The sequence below is a fragment of the Ranitomeya imitator genome, chromosome 5, assembly GCF_032444005.1.
Source record: "Ranitomeya imitator isolate aRanImi1 chromosome 5, aRanImi1.pri, whole genome shotgun sequence".
NCBI lineage: Eukaryota > Metazoa > Chordata > Amphibia > Anura > Dendrobatidae > Ranitomeya > Ranitomeya imitator.
Window position 1 is genome coordinate 112,572,520 of NC_091286.1, and position 15,299 is coordinate 112,587,818.

Genomic DNA, 15,299 nt, shown 5'->3' on the forward strand with positions numbered 1-15,299 from the left:
ACAACCCATCCTTGTATGCATGGCTCCTTATCCCCTATCCTTGTATGCATGGCTCCTTATAACCCATCCTTGTATGCATGGCTCCTTATAACCCATCCTTGTATGCATGGCTCCTTGTCCCCTATTCTTGTCTGCATGGCTCCTTATCCCCTATCCTTGTAATCATGGCTCCTTATCCCCACCCTTGTCTCCATGGCTCCTTACTCCCATCCTTGTATGCATGGCTCCTTATCCCCTTTCTTGTATGCATGGCTCCTTATCCCCTATCCTTGTATGCATGGCTCCTCATCCCTGTCCTTGTGTGCATGGTTCCTATAAAAAAAACCATCCTACTTACCTTCCCTCCGTGCCCTCGCTGCATCTCGTTCTGGTGCCGAGCGATCACGTGTCCCCACTCACTAAGGTAATGAATATTCACTCCACACCTCTGGGAGTGGAGAGAGGTAAATATTCATTACCTTAATGAGCGGGCACCTGTTAGATCCCGGCCACTGCTGGAAGCCGGCGACTGCTTCTGTAACTTTGCGCGCTATAAGAGAAATGAATATTCATTGCCAGTGCAGTGAATATTCATTTCTCTTTAGCAGTGGGCACAGCTTTAGCCGCAGCCGCCGACTCCCGCTTCTGTGACCCGCTGCTGCCCCTCCCCGTCCGTCTTTCTGGGAGAATGACACATGTATAATCCGAGGGGGGCATTTTCAGCACAAAAAAAAGGCTTAAAAACTCGGCTTATACACTAGTCTATACAGTATTCCAATTTTTCTGCAGTGATCCTTAAAGTAACAAGTTCTGTATAGTAAATTCTATGTAAATTCTGTATACATTTTTTTTTAGATTTTTATTTTTTTTAATCAAAAATAAAAAACAAAATTACAATTTTCACATTTGTTACTAGGCTTAATTTAATCCTCCTAATTCCTGTGGGACACATGCACAAAAGCAGCAATAGCTTCTAATCAGTTGTGATATCACTTATTGTAAGTGGTGAATCCTTTGTTATTTACAGTGTATAGTGTTGTTGCATTTCATTGCAATCCTGTCTGTGACGACAATGAGACTGCTGAAAAGTCTTATGTACAGAACAGGAAGTGTGAGCGTAGTATAATCCCTAGAGGGCAGTGTAAAGCTTGCAAGACTTCGGTATTTTTTTATTTTTTTAAGAAAATGTGTAATCCGAATATTACCTTTTGTTTAAATCAGGATTTTGTGTGAAATACATATTTTAAATTAAAAAAAAATCTTGCAGCTTTCAAACCATCTGCTAGATCTAATTTAAGACTCCTACTATCTGTTGGACACGTGGCTATATGTTTTGTATAGAAATTTAGAGAGTTTAACCTAGACAAAGTTGATTGTGAAGGGAGGAAAAGCAGGGGGAACTATGACACCAGAATTTTCCATATTTCTGCATAAATTTTACCTTAAACGACATCAGATTTTTACATAGGTCCTTTAATAGAACTAAATCAAAGAAATGAGTTAAAACAAATTAGACTGTGATGTTTTTGAGGATTTTGCCCAATATCTAGTCTGTGAGTTTATCAATCTCTGACAGCAGTATTTAATATGTGCAACCCAGGCTGCATTGCAGTATATAAAGCAAGTAGTGATGAGCATGCTCGGGGGTCCTCTGAGTGTTTTTTAGTACTCGGAGATTGTTTTTCTTGCCGCAGCTGAATGATTTACGTCTGTTAGCCAGCTTGATTACATGTGGGGATTCCCTAGCAACCAGGCAACCCCCACATGTACTTATGCTGGCTATCAGATGTAAATCATTCAGCTGCGGCAAGAAAAACTAAATTTCAGAGCACTAAAAAATACTCGGAGGACCCCCGAGCGTGCTCGAGTAACGAGTATATTCGCTCATCACTAAAAGCAAGTTGTAAAAAAAGAAAAATTAAATCACTTTACTTTCTTATCTCCCCATTAAATATAAAGATAGTAAGAAAGTTAAAAATATTTGGTATTGTCACATCCATAGAAGTAAAAAAGTATAATCTATCAAATCCATATCCATATAGTAAATGGACGTAAAGCAAAAAAATTAAAATGCCGTTATTATCATTCTAAGACCACCACACCTTAGCCAAAAAATATAAGACAGAAAACATCTTATGCACCCAAAAATACCATCAATAAAAATATCTGCTTGCCATGCAATATACAAGGCCTCATGTACCATCCTCCATGGAAAAAGAAAAAAGTTACATATCTCACAAAACGAGGACACAAAACAATTTTTTTCCTTCAAAAATGTTATACATTTTTTTTCATCAGCAAAATATACAAATGTGATATTTTTACCGTACAATAAATGCTGTAAAAACAATATCCAAATAGCAATGAACGAATTCCATTTTTCCCCTATGTCACTGCATTTTTGTCCTGTTTTTCAGTACATTTATGAATAGTGACATTCAAAACTAAAACTTGACAATGCAAAATAAGAAAGTTTTGGCTCTTGGCAGAAAGGGAGGAAAAACTAAACAAACAAATAAATAATCTGCTGCGAGAGGGATTAAAACAATAGGTTTTTCTCAGATTACATATTCTCTTTATGGGAGTATTGTGATGAGCGTTGCATGCAAATGTGTATTGCAGTATGTTACATTAAAAGTTTTTTTTTTGTTTTGTTTTTTAGCAAATTCCTTACACTGGAAACCTTCCTGACACTTTCGGCCCAGGAAGAACTGTGCTTGTGAAGGGTGAAATAAAGAAAAATGCTCAAAGGTGAATAATCTGCTTATTATCTGGTTTAAGGCTCAATCCCACTTGCGATAAAATCTGACAAATGCAATCCAATAGAAAAATCAGATTGAATTCGGACCAATGTTATTCTATGATTGTGCGAGTGCTGTCCGATTTTTACACACCGATCGCATTTGAAAAGCCAGCAGTTCATATACCAGGTACAGTAAAATCACACTGACATGATAGAACTACACACACTACAGACCAAAAGTTTGTGTAAAGATTTTTCTGTATTTTCATGACTATGAAAATTGTACATTCACACTGAAGGCATCAAAACTATGAATTAACACATGTGGAATTATATACTTAACAAAAAAGTGTGAAACAACTGAAATTATGTATTATATTCTAGGTTCTTCAAAGTAGCCACCTTTTGCTTTGATGACTGCTTTGCACACTCTTGGCATTCTCTTGATGAGCTTCAAGAGGTAGTCACCGGTAATGGTCTTCCAACAATCTTGAAGGAGTTCCCAGAGATGCTTAGCTCTTGTTGGCCCTTTTGCCTTCACTCTGCGGTCCAGCTCACCCCAAAGCATCTCGATTGGGTTCACTGTGGAGGCCAGGTCATCTGGCGTAGCACCCCATCACTCTCCTTCTTGGTCAAATAGCCCTTACACAGCCTGGAGGTGTGTTTGGGGTCATTGTCCTGTTGAAAAATAAATAATTTGTACCGTGAGAAAGTCGCTTGGTGCAGAGGCAAGTTCACCGCAGTGAAATTCTTCCACACCATCACTGATTGTGGAAACTTCACACTAAACCTCAAGCAGCTTGGATTATGTGCCTCTACACTCTTCCCCCAGACTCTGGGACCTTAATTTCCAAGGTCTAATGTGAAGTTACCACAATCAGTGATGGTTTCGAGAGCCATGTCATCTGCTGGGGTAGGTCCACTGTGTTTTATCAAGACCAAAGTCAGCACAGCCATCTACCAAGAAATTGTGGAACACTTCATGCTTCCCTCTGCCGACAAGCCTTTTGAAGATGGAAATGTCATTCTCCAACAGGACTTGGCACCTGTCCACACTGCCAAAAGTACCATTACCTCGTTTAAAAACAACAGTATCACTCGCCTGACCTTAACCCCATAGACAAGCTATACGGTATTGTCAAGAGGAAGATGAGACACCAGACCCAACAATTCAGACAACCTGTAGGCTGCTATCAAAGCAACCTGTGCTTCCATAACACCTCAGCAGCACCACGGGCTGATCGCCTCCATGCCACGGCGCATTGATGCAGTAATTGATGCAAAAGGAGCCCCTACCAAGTATTGAGTGCATTTACTTAACATACATTTCAGTAGGCCAACATTTCAGATTTTAAAATCATTTTTCAAGTTGATGTTATAAAGTATTCTAATTTACTGAGATAATGACTTTTGGGTTTTCATTGGCTGTAAGCCATAATAATCAGCATTAACAGAAATAAACGCTTGACATAGAACTCTGTAATGACTCTATATAATATGAGTTTCACTTTTTGTATTGAAGAACTGAAATAAATTAACTTTTTGATGAGATTCTAGTTTTGTGAAAAGCACCTGTATCTCTCAAGTTTAAGGGCATAAAAAATTAAAGTTTAAAAATTGGTAAAAATTTGAAAATCTTGCAAATTTCCAATTTTCTTCACAAATAAACGCAAGTCATATCGAACAAATTATACCACTATCATGAAGTACAATATGACAAGAAAAAACAGTCTCAGAATTAGTTGGATCAGTTGAAGCACTCCAAAGTTATTACCTCATAAAGTGACACTAGTGAGAATTGTAAAATTTAGCCTGATCATGAAGGTGAAAACAGTCTTGGTGAGGGGGTAAAGGCGTTAAAACAGATAGTCATACCGCTAAGAATATAACATTTGCCACATGTCTACTTTACAGAAGCATAATTTTTTAAACATTTTTTTTAGAAATGTAGGAGGAATAAAAGTTTAGCAGCAATTTTTCATTTTTTTCCAACAAAATGTACAACACCTATTTTAATAGGGACCACTTTAGATTTGAAGTGACTTTTAGGGGGCAACACCCAAACCTGACTCCATTTTAAAAACTGCACCATTCAAGGTATTCAAAACTACATTCGAGAGGTTTGTTAACCCTTTAGGTGCTTCATGGGAATTTAAACAGTGGAAACAAATTAAAAATTGGTTATTTTCCACAAATATGTTGCTTTTGTCCCAATTTTTAATTTTTTTTGCCAGGGTAGCAGGAGAGAATTGACCTTACAAATTGTTGTGCAATTTCTCCTGAGCACGGCGATACTCCAGATGTGGTCAGAAACTACTGACACATGGGCACATGGCAGGGCTTGGAAAGGAAGGATCGTTAATTGAATTTTGGAGCACAATTTTTGCTGGAATAGATTGTGGACTCCATGTCGCATTTGCTGAGCCCCAAATGTGTGAAAATAGTAGCAACCCCACAAGTGACCCATTTTGGAAACTACACCCCTTAAGTAATTCAACAAAGGGTGTGGTGAGCATATTGACCCAAAAGTGGTTCAGAGCATTTTAAAAAATTGGGATGTGAAAAGTAAAAATTGTATTTTTTCCACAAAATTACTGAAACCTCAAACTTTTAATTACACTGGGAAGGCAAGAGTGGTAAGAATCGGAAGGGATTGAGCGCTATTTGCCTCCCAGAGCACAGATTTTCCTAGAATAGTTTGTGGACTCCATGTACAAAGCCCCTACAGGTATAGTGAAGATTTTGAAAATTGCAAATCTGCCATTCTGTCCAGTACATAGTAGTGCCAAGTGCATTGTAGTGCCCAGACATTGTACTTCCCGTACTTTGTGCCCTTCTCGTGTTTCTGGAGACATGCTCCAAACAGCCTCTCATTATTACAGTACTGACAAATATGTGGACACTAATGACTTAGGCCCATTTGGGGACTCAGAAGGGAGGGGGGCATTTGGATTTAGGGGCACAGAATTGGATTTCTTTTTGGGGAGTTAGGATTCATTTCGCAGAGCCTTTGTGTTACCAGTAACTTGGAAAACCTCTATATTTGCATTAAGAGATGACAGACCTGAGTGGGGACTTGAGGAGTTGTTTTGGTGGATTTAGTTGAAGCTTTTATTGGGAACATTTTACATAAAATTGTGGATCACATTTATCCTGCTGTCTACCCTGAGCACTTAGGGTACCGTCACACAGTGGCACTTTGATCGCTAGGACGGCACGATCCGTGACGTTCCAGCGATATCGTTACGATATCGCTGTGTCTGACACGCTACTGCGATCAGGGACCCAGCTGAGAATCGTACGTCGTAGCAGATCGTTTGAAACTTTATTTCGTCTCTGGCTCTCCCGCTGACATCGCTGAATCGGCGTGTGTGACGCCGATTCAGCGATGTCTTCACTGGTAACCAGGGTAAACATCGGGTTACTAAGCGCAGGGCCGCGCTTAGTAACCCGATGTTTACCCTGGTTACCTGCGTAAACGTAAAAAACAAACACTACATACTTACCTTCCGTGTCTGTCCTCCGTCGCTGTGCTTCTCTTCACTGGCTGTGAGCGCCGGCCAGCCGGAAAGCACAGCGGTAACGTCACCGCTCTGCTTTACGGCTGACCGGCGCTGACAGTGCAGAGGAAAGCACAGCGCCGGAGGACAGACACGGAATGTAAGTATGTAGTGTTTGGTTTTTTTACGTTTACGCTGGTAACCAGGGTAAACATCGGGTTACTAAGCGCGGCCCTGCGCTTAGTAACCCGATGTTTACCCTGGTTACCAGGGGACTTCGGGGTCGCTGGAGAGCTGTCTGTGTGACAGCTCTCCGGCGACCACACAGCGACGAAACAACGACGCTGCAGCGATCGGCATCGTTGTCGTATCGCTGCAGCGTCGTTTCAGTGTGACGGTACCCTTACATTGGAATTTACATCTAAGTCTCTAAATGATGTGATTCAGATAAAACCCCAGAGGGATCCATTCACTATAATGAGGCAGCAGAGTTACTCTGGACTCCGTCTGGCGTTTGTTTAGCTGTGTCCATCTTTTCAGAAGTGCACAAAATTGTGGTCAACTGTGTTTTTCTGCACACTTGAAAAAGAAAAACAATGATGGATCATGGGACAGTGCAGCAAAACAAAAGTGTCAGGGTCCCACCATTGTGGCTAATGTACACGTGTTATTTCCTTCCCTTCAGGTCAGTGGGGATTCTTGGTCATCAGTGGTATCAGTCATGGGGTACATCAGTTTATACACATGCGTGAACTGAACTTTACCTTTAAAATCGGGTTAGTTGTTTCCTGGAATGTGGAGCCCTCCAACAGATTCTTATAGGATGGCCTTCTTCTGCAATGCCACAAAGTTTTTGTACTGTAATTGTTTCCCAATGTCCTCATTGATAACCTATGTGATTTTCTAGCATTTTTTTGCATTTTATTTTTGATGTATTGAAATGTTACCTGTTTTGTTACCTTTTTTCATGTTTCTTTTTTCTTTTGGCAACAGATTTTCTATTGATCTTAAGCCCAGCAGCTCCCAGGACATTGCCTTGCACTTGAATCCACGCATGAAAGAGAAGGTGTTTGTGAGGAACACATACTTGTGTGATTGTTGGGGAACAGAAGAACGGTTACTGAGTGAATTCCCCTTCTTTCCAGAAATGTATTTTGAGGTTGGTTGAGGTTTTTATAATATGGAATGAGGTGTTTTAATAATATACTTCCTATATTATGCAAAGTTACTTCTCATCCATGCCATTGGGGGGGACACACTATCTTGGGTTATAGCTAGCTGCCACTAAGAGTCAGACACTAAATATAGGGGTTGTTTCATTTTAATAAATGCGTACAATTTTAAAGTCCTTGTAAAAACAAGAGACTGCAATTTACCTCTTATTAAAAAAAATCCATTCCGTTGCCAAGAGCAAAGGGCTTTTTGATTAAGTAGTCTACTGCTCACTACTATGGTTATCGGCCATGTCACAGGTGGCTAGCCTTCTAGGCATGGAGCGCGCACTTGCAAGACAGCCTCTGTGTTCATGTGCTTCTCCCATGGTGCAGAGGCAGAGCTGCCTCTGCTTGCAGCATCCGGGAGCGCACAGCCCTAACCAGTGGTCAGCCATGCGGCCAGCTCAAAGTGTCCATTCTCAAGAGTGCCCCGCCGCCAGCAAGCAGAAAGCTGGAAGGCAGGATAGCGGTGTGCTCCTGAAGATAGGAACTTGTGACAACATTCTTAAGTGTCTGCTCCTTCCACCAGCTTTACCCCTCTAGCAGGTACATATTTTTTCCTTTTTTTTCGTGGTCCTCCCTTTTAGGTTGGAAATATTGTGCTGAAGTGACAGTGAGGGTGATCAATGAGTGGAACAGGCTGCCATGAGAGGTGGTGAGTTCTCATTTAATGGAAGTCTTCAAACAGAGGCTGGAGACAGACATCTGCCTGAGATGGTTTAGTGAATCCTGCATTGAGCACGGGGATGGACATGAGGACCCTGGAGGTCGCTTCCAACTCTACCTTTCTATGTATCATAACCCTTTTAACCCACAGAAGGAGGTAGAATAGTGAATTGTAACCTCACGGTTATATGGCCCTAATCCAGAGGAAAGGCTGGCACAACTCGGCTGATTGCCGCTCCGGTCCCACGGCGCCATCTTGTGGCCGGAAGTCAGAAGTTACACCACAACCTCTCAATGCAAGTCTATGCGAGCCGGAACGAGGCCAGTGCGAGGCTCTCATAGACTTGTATTACAAAGTGACCTCCGCACCACTCCATGAAACACTGGAGCTGTCGCAGGTCACTTTGCTCCGGAGACTGATGGGAGCAACGCTGGAAAAGTATGAAGGCGGCGGCAGGTGAGTATGAGACCGGGAGCATGGGAATTATATTTAAAGCACAACTCCAGCGGTGCAATTAAAACCAAAATTCTGGAGTGTTGCCCTAAGCTTTGTGATTCAGATCCATGACACAAGTCTGTTACCAGCGAACAGGACAATATTCTGCTTCACATCCAAAGACTGAAAACCACTAGAGCCCTCCTCCTCAAAGGTTAGAGAGGAATGGGGGCTTTGGAATTAAATATCCTGTCCTGATTCGTTTTATCAAAACTGAAGCATTGTCTGCAACTATCCTCCTGGCTTGTAGACTATTCAGTTTACAAAACATTGCCTAGGCATAACACAGATATATCCCCCTCTCGGCTGAGAACAGGACTGCAGGGAGTTAACTACTTATAGATTTGTGGCTGTAAATATAGAAAAAAAATCTTATGCACTTGGCTCCCCCTGGTGGTGAGTGCAGGCCCCGTAACAGTCTCTGAATTTTCTGCAGTGTCTGAATTTCTGTATAGTAGTCTATAAAAGGCATTATGTGCATTGTACATGCCTACAAATACATTAGTACTGTCATAAACACGTATACATCATATATGTTTTAATCGCACTAATATTTTTTTTCTCTCTGCAGCTCCTGATCTACTGTGAAGCTCACCAATATAAGGTTGCTATTAATGGACAGCATATTCTGGAGTATAAGCACCGATTTAAAGACTTGGCCAAGATTAACAAGATTTGCATTAATGGAGACATTGAGCTTCATGATGTCAGGGTCTGGTAGACAGAGACATGATATCTGGCGACCAATGAGTAATACTATTGTCAGAACATAGAGATTTTGGTTTGATCCTGTGAATTATGTAGAGGCATTATATTAAAATTGTTGAAATAGCTACTGATAATTTTCAATGGACATACCTTAGCCCTAATACGACTGTATTAGCTTCCTTTCTAGTTCTTGTCCTCTATAGAGGCTATTAGCACATTTAAATTCACGGGGGAACATGACCTGCAAGTCTTCTTTCGCTGACATGGCACTTTCCACAAGGAAAAATGTTCCCTCTTAGACCTCCCTATCAGAGGCCTCTCAGCTAACCAAATTGGACCTCCGGCTTTGCACTGATGAGGGGCAAATGCCCCGAAACATATGTCTGAAAATGAAGTGTCTGGTTTGACCTTTCATACTAAGTCATATGGCAAGCTTCGTTAAAGGGTCGATATTGACTTTTAGGATTCCTAGCCCGAATATGTGACGCTAGTCCTTCCTCTCTAATATGAATATTTGAATATTCCCAAAGGAGCATTGCATGGCCTTTAAATCTCGTTATGCCGACTTGGCGCTCTCCACAAGGAGAAATGCATTACTTTATACTGCTATTCTTTAAAAATCTCAAGTATTGAGAAATGCTATTATATAATACTATTATATATAAAGTGCTTTAAATTAAAGATTGCATTTCATCAGATGAAAGAACAGAGTTCCATCAGATTATAGGACGTTTATGCTGTGTTCTGACATGTGGAGTTGCTGCAGATCTTGGCTGCAAAAAAATATAGGAACCATTTCATTATAATTAGGTCCATTCGATACTTCATTTTCCTTGCACTGCGTTGGAAAGAGCACTTCCATAATCCACAGATATAGTGTAAACTTCCAAAATAAGCTTTTCTCAGGGGATCAACCAAAAGAGTCATCTGTTTGTACTAACCTCAGTAAGTGTATTCAGCTTGGGCACAGTATTTTATCGTTGCTGTTTTGCGTTCCTATAATATAAAATGTAAAACCTGTATAAAATAGTGCTCAGTAATGCCACATAAAGGAAGTAGCACTGATTACACATGCTGCATAATTTTCAGTCATATGAGTCAAACTGACCGTCATGGCTTTACCAGATAATTACTGCACATCTGATGGTTATAAGTAACCTATCATATCACAATCACCACTATTTCATTATAAATGATGACTACTGTATGCAAATTACCCTGCAAATGAGGCAGGACTAGTCCAGCGGGCCGTAGCTTCCCCCAGACTAGTCCTGCCTCGGGTTTTGACATTCTCCGTGCAGTTCCTGGCATGGTAGGACTACTGGAAATCTTACATATAGGCGCAACATGTCGGTGATTTTTCCATGACTGGGATGGTATAGAAGATATCAATTACAGCAAGGGATGTGTGATTAAAAGATCTGAGGTAGGGCCATTGCGTGGCAAAAGATGTCCGCTGAATTAGTCCTGTCTTATTTGCCCCTGCTAAGCTAATTTTCAAAAGATGCCAATCATTGTGTGCACCATAAAGCACCTTAAAGAGTAACTAAACTTTCATTAAAAAAAATCACTTTATTAGGGAAATTGTGTTCATTCCTGTACAAATTGCACTTAAGTTGCTTCCAATCCACTGCTTTTCCCCAATCTATTTTCCTGCCTTTAGCTGCATTGATATCAGAATATACTCAGTTGGAGTACAGCTAATGGCAGTGATGAGTCGGCATTGTGTCCTACTCTGATAATGAGACTCAGGAGCTGAGATGACCCGTTCACTGCCATCAGCTGTACTCCAAACCAGTATGTTCTGATATCAGTGCAGCTAAAGGCAGGAAAATAAACTGGGGAAAAACAGCAGTTTGGAAGTCATCTACATACATTTTTATTTATAGGAGTGAAGACATATTCCCTAATAAAATGTAATAGCTTACCAGGATGGACAAAATTACAACAGGTTAGTTACTCTTTAATAGCATACAGTAGTCACCCTATATAATGCATTGGTGGTGACTTGGGACCTGGCCGCTTCCCTATAAAAGGGGTTGTCCACCTTTGGGGTCATTTTTTTTTCTTGATTAATTTCATGCAGTTGGGGCTAAAATTGATCTTTGTGATTGGGTTTTGTCTCCTGTAGTCGCTGTATTAGGCCGGAGTCACACTAGACCGTAATACGGGCGAGTGCAATGCGATAAAAAATCGCATAGCACTCGGCCCAATGTTAATCTATGGGGCAGCTCCTATTATCCGTTGTTTTCTCGGCCGTATTCAGGATCTGAGTGAAATCGCAGCATGCTGCAATTGTCAGCTTATCTCGGCCGAGAATCGCCAATGCAAGTCTATGGGTGCGAGAAAAAAATTGGATTCCACACGGACCATCAGTATGACTTGCGAGAAATACGCATCGGTGTCCTATAGAAAAGCCGGCAATTCAGTGCGGTGTACAGTAAAATCACACTGACAAGTTATAATAGAACAGATAAAATTAATGTATCCACATAGTATAGGTATATATATATATATATGTGTGTGTGTATATATGTCAGTGAGACACATATATATTTACAGTATATATATATTTCGCTAATATTTATATTGCGCTAGATAGCAGAAAAGCTGGTAATTCAATTGCCGGCTTTTGCTATCTCCTTCCCAAGCCCAACAAGATATGAGACATGGTTTACATACAGTAAACCATTTTACCGTATATACTCGAGTATAAGCCGACCCGAGTATAAGCCGACCCCCCTAATTTTGCCACAAAAAACTGGGAAAACTTATTGACTCGAGTATAAGCCTAGGGTGGAAATGCAGCATTTACCGGTGAATTTCAAAAATAAAAATAGATCATTATTTCCCCATAGCTGTGCCATATAGTGCTCTGCACCGTTCATTTTGCCCCATATCTGTGCCCCATACTGTGCTCTGCACCGTTCATTTTGTCCCATAGCTGTGCCATATAGTGCTCTGCACCGTTCATTGTGCCCCATATACAGTGCTCTGCACCGTTCATTGTGCCCCATAGCTGTGCCCATATATTGTGCTCTGCACCGTTCATTGTGCCCCAGAGCTGTGCCCATATACGGTGCTCTGCACCGTTCATTGTGCCCCATAGCTGTGCCCATATACGGTGCTCTGCACCGTTCATTGTGCCCCATAGCTGTGCCCATATACGGTGCTCTGCACCGTTCATTGTGCCCCAGAGCTGTGCCCATATACGGTGCTCTGCACCGTTCATTGTGCCCCAGAGCTGTGCCCATATACGGTGCTCTGCACCGTTCATTGTGCCCCATAGCTGTGCCCATATACGGTGCTCTGCACCGTTCATTGTGCCCCATAGCTGTGCCCATATACGGTGCTCTGCACCGTTCATTGTGCCCCATAGATGCTCCACATAAATCTCTGCCGCCGCTGATGCTGCTGCAATAAAAAAAAAAAAAAACACATACTCACCTCCCTTGATTGCAGCTCCCAGCGTCTCGTTCCGGCGCCTCCATCTTCCCGGCGTCTCTGCTCTGACTGATCAGGCAGAGGGCGCCGCGCACACTATATGCGTCATCGCGCCCTCTGACCTGAACAGACAGAGCGCAGACGCCGGGAAGATGGAGCAACGCCCGGCGGCTGGAACGCGGACAGGTGAAAATGCTATACTTACCTAGTCCTGGCGATCCTCGCGCTGTCCCTCTGCCTGGTCTTCGGTGCCGCAGCTTCTTTCTCTATCAGCGGTCACCGGCACCGCTGATTAGAGGAATGAATAGGCGGCTCCGCCCCTATGGGAGGTGGAGCCGCCTATTCATTTTTTTAATGAGCGGTCCCACGTGACTGCTGAAGAGGGGAAGACACTGCAGCACAGAAGCCCGTGGGACGGCAGGGACAGCGCGAGGATCGCTGGGACTAGGTAAGTATGCCTCAGCGCCCTCACCCGCCGATCCTGCCACCCACCTTGACTCGAGTATAAGCCGAGAGGGGCACTTTCAGCCCAAAAATTTGGGCTGAAAATCTCGGCTTATACTCAAGTATATACGGTATATCCCTTTTTTTTTTTTTTTTTTTACATATTCCGCACTACTAATGTTAGAAGTGTCTGTGTGCAAAATTTGGGGGCTCTAGCTGTTAAAATAAAGGGTTAAATCACAGAAAAAACTGGCATGGGCTCCCACACAATTTTCTCTGCCAGAGTGGGAAAGCCAGTGACTGAGGGCAGATATTAATAGCCTAGAGAGGGACCATGGATATTGGCCCCCCTGGCTAAAAACATCTGCCCCCAGCCACCCCAGAAAAGGCACATCTGTAAGATGCGCCTATTCTGGCACTTAGCCTCTCTCTTCCCACTCCCCTGTAGCGCTGGGATATGGGTAAGATGACATTAAGCCAGGTTAATAATGGAGAAGTGTCAATAAGACACCTATCCATTATTAATGCTATGTTCATAAAGGGTTAAAAATACACACAAACATTAGGAAAAAAAGTATTTTAATTAAATAAAGACACAGGGTGTTGTAATAGTTTATTAAACGCTCAATCCAATGGAAGACCCTTGTTACCTGAAACAAAGTTAAAATAAAAAACAACAATATCCCATACCTCTCCGGCGTTACAGTCACGTCCCACTCTGTAAATCCATCAGAAGGTATTAATTAATTTTACAAGCAGAAGCTCTGCTAATGCAGTTGTGCTCCTGCCTGTAAAAAGTGGGGAATGAATGGGAAGCAGGGGAACGTAGCTACCTAGACCTGCGATGCTGCGCCCCCTGCTGGCATAACCTCATATGAACTCGAGCGTGAGAAAATATTCAGAAAAATTCCCACGCTAGAGTTCATATGAGTTAGATAATATTTGAGGCCCTGGATCCATTCTATGTCCATTTTGCAAGCCGGCAAGAGCATCTCGCGTATGGATGCCATACGGATGACACACGGATAATTTTTGGAGAAAAAAATCGCATCCTCGCATTGAATACGGATCACTGTTCAGGAAATTTTCTGCGTACCTTTGCCATCAAAAACGGACCATATTTTTATACGTTGTGTGTGACTCCGGCCTTATACTGTCTATTCCTGGCTGCAGACGTTCTCTTTATTTTCACAGATGTGTTGGGGACATGATTTTGTGGCACTTACTATTGTATAGGTATGACAGGTTCTCCTCCTGCTCTGGTTAGTTGTCCACAAGTCTCCTCCAAGAGAAAAGCCGTTTTTTCAATTGGAGGAGACTGATGGGCTGGTCTGGTCACCTTCTCCTCCACCATCAGCCATTGTAAGGCCTGGAGAGCTGTGCAGTCGGTGAGGAAAACCGCAGTAAGAGCAGGAGGAGAAGCGGTCATACCTGTATAATAGTGCCACAAAATCATGTCCCCAACACATCTGTGAAAATAAAGATAACTCACTCTGCAGCCAGCAAAAAACAGTAATACAGCGACTATAGAAGAACAATAGTGCAAATTTTTTAAGGAAACACAGTTTCGAAAATAATTTTTAGCCCCAACTACATGCATTTAAGTAAGAAAAACCTTTTTAAGGCTATGTTCCCCTGATGAGCTTTTGGTGTGGTTTTTGACATTGCATGTTTTTGCCACATCAAAAAGGCAGCGTCTTACAGTTTCAGCACAGTGGATGGGATTTATAGAAATATCATGCCCACTGTGCTTTTTAATGCTGCGTCAACTGAGTTGCGGTGCGTTTATTCAAATCCACAGCGTTTCTCTTGCAGGTACCTACGCAGAGTGTTCTATGCCGAGTTTCCCCATAGACTTACATTACACGCGGAAAGCAAAAAAAAAAAAATGCACATGCATTTTTACAACGTTTTCGCAGTGGAAGCTCATAAAAAACGCATGTAATCTTCACCTAGTTATATAAATAAAGTTTTGTCAAAGCAAAAAAACAGTATAAAAAAACAAAGCAGCTTTATGTAAAGTATGACATATCAAACAGACAAAATACACAGCGTCAAAAACTAGATAAAAACACGTTTAAAAGAAATGCACACAAAACCGCAAT

At 41.9% G+C, this 15,299-nt stretch overlaps 1 protein-coding gene across 2 annotated transcripts in view; it reads left to right on the plus strand.

Annotated features, from left to right (window-relative positions):
- Positions 1 to 12,724, plus strand: part of LOC138681516 (galectin-8-like) — a 52,804-nt gene extending 40,080 nt beyond the window's left edge. Inside the window, exons 8-10 of one of the 2 annotated variants that reach the window (XM_069769086.1) lie at positions 2,642 to 2,730; positions 7,216 to 7,381; positions 9,170 to 12,724. In XM_069769086.1, the coding sequence (XP_069625187.1) occupies positions 2,642 to 2,730; positions 7,216 to 7,381; positions 9,170 to 9,319 (405 nt within the window). In that variant the 3' untranslated portion in view covers positions 9,320 to 12,724. Of the gene's footprint in view, positions 1 to 2,641; positions 2,731 to 7,208; positions 7,382 to 9,169 lie in introns of both variants that reach the window. The other variant, XM_069769085.1, reaches the window with a different exon arrangement.
- Positions 12,725 to 15,299: the final 2,575 nt, after the last annotated feature.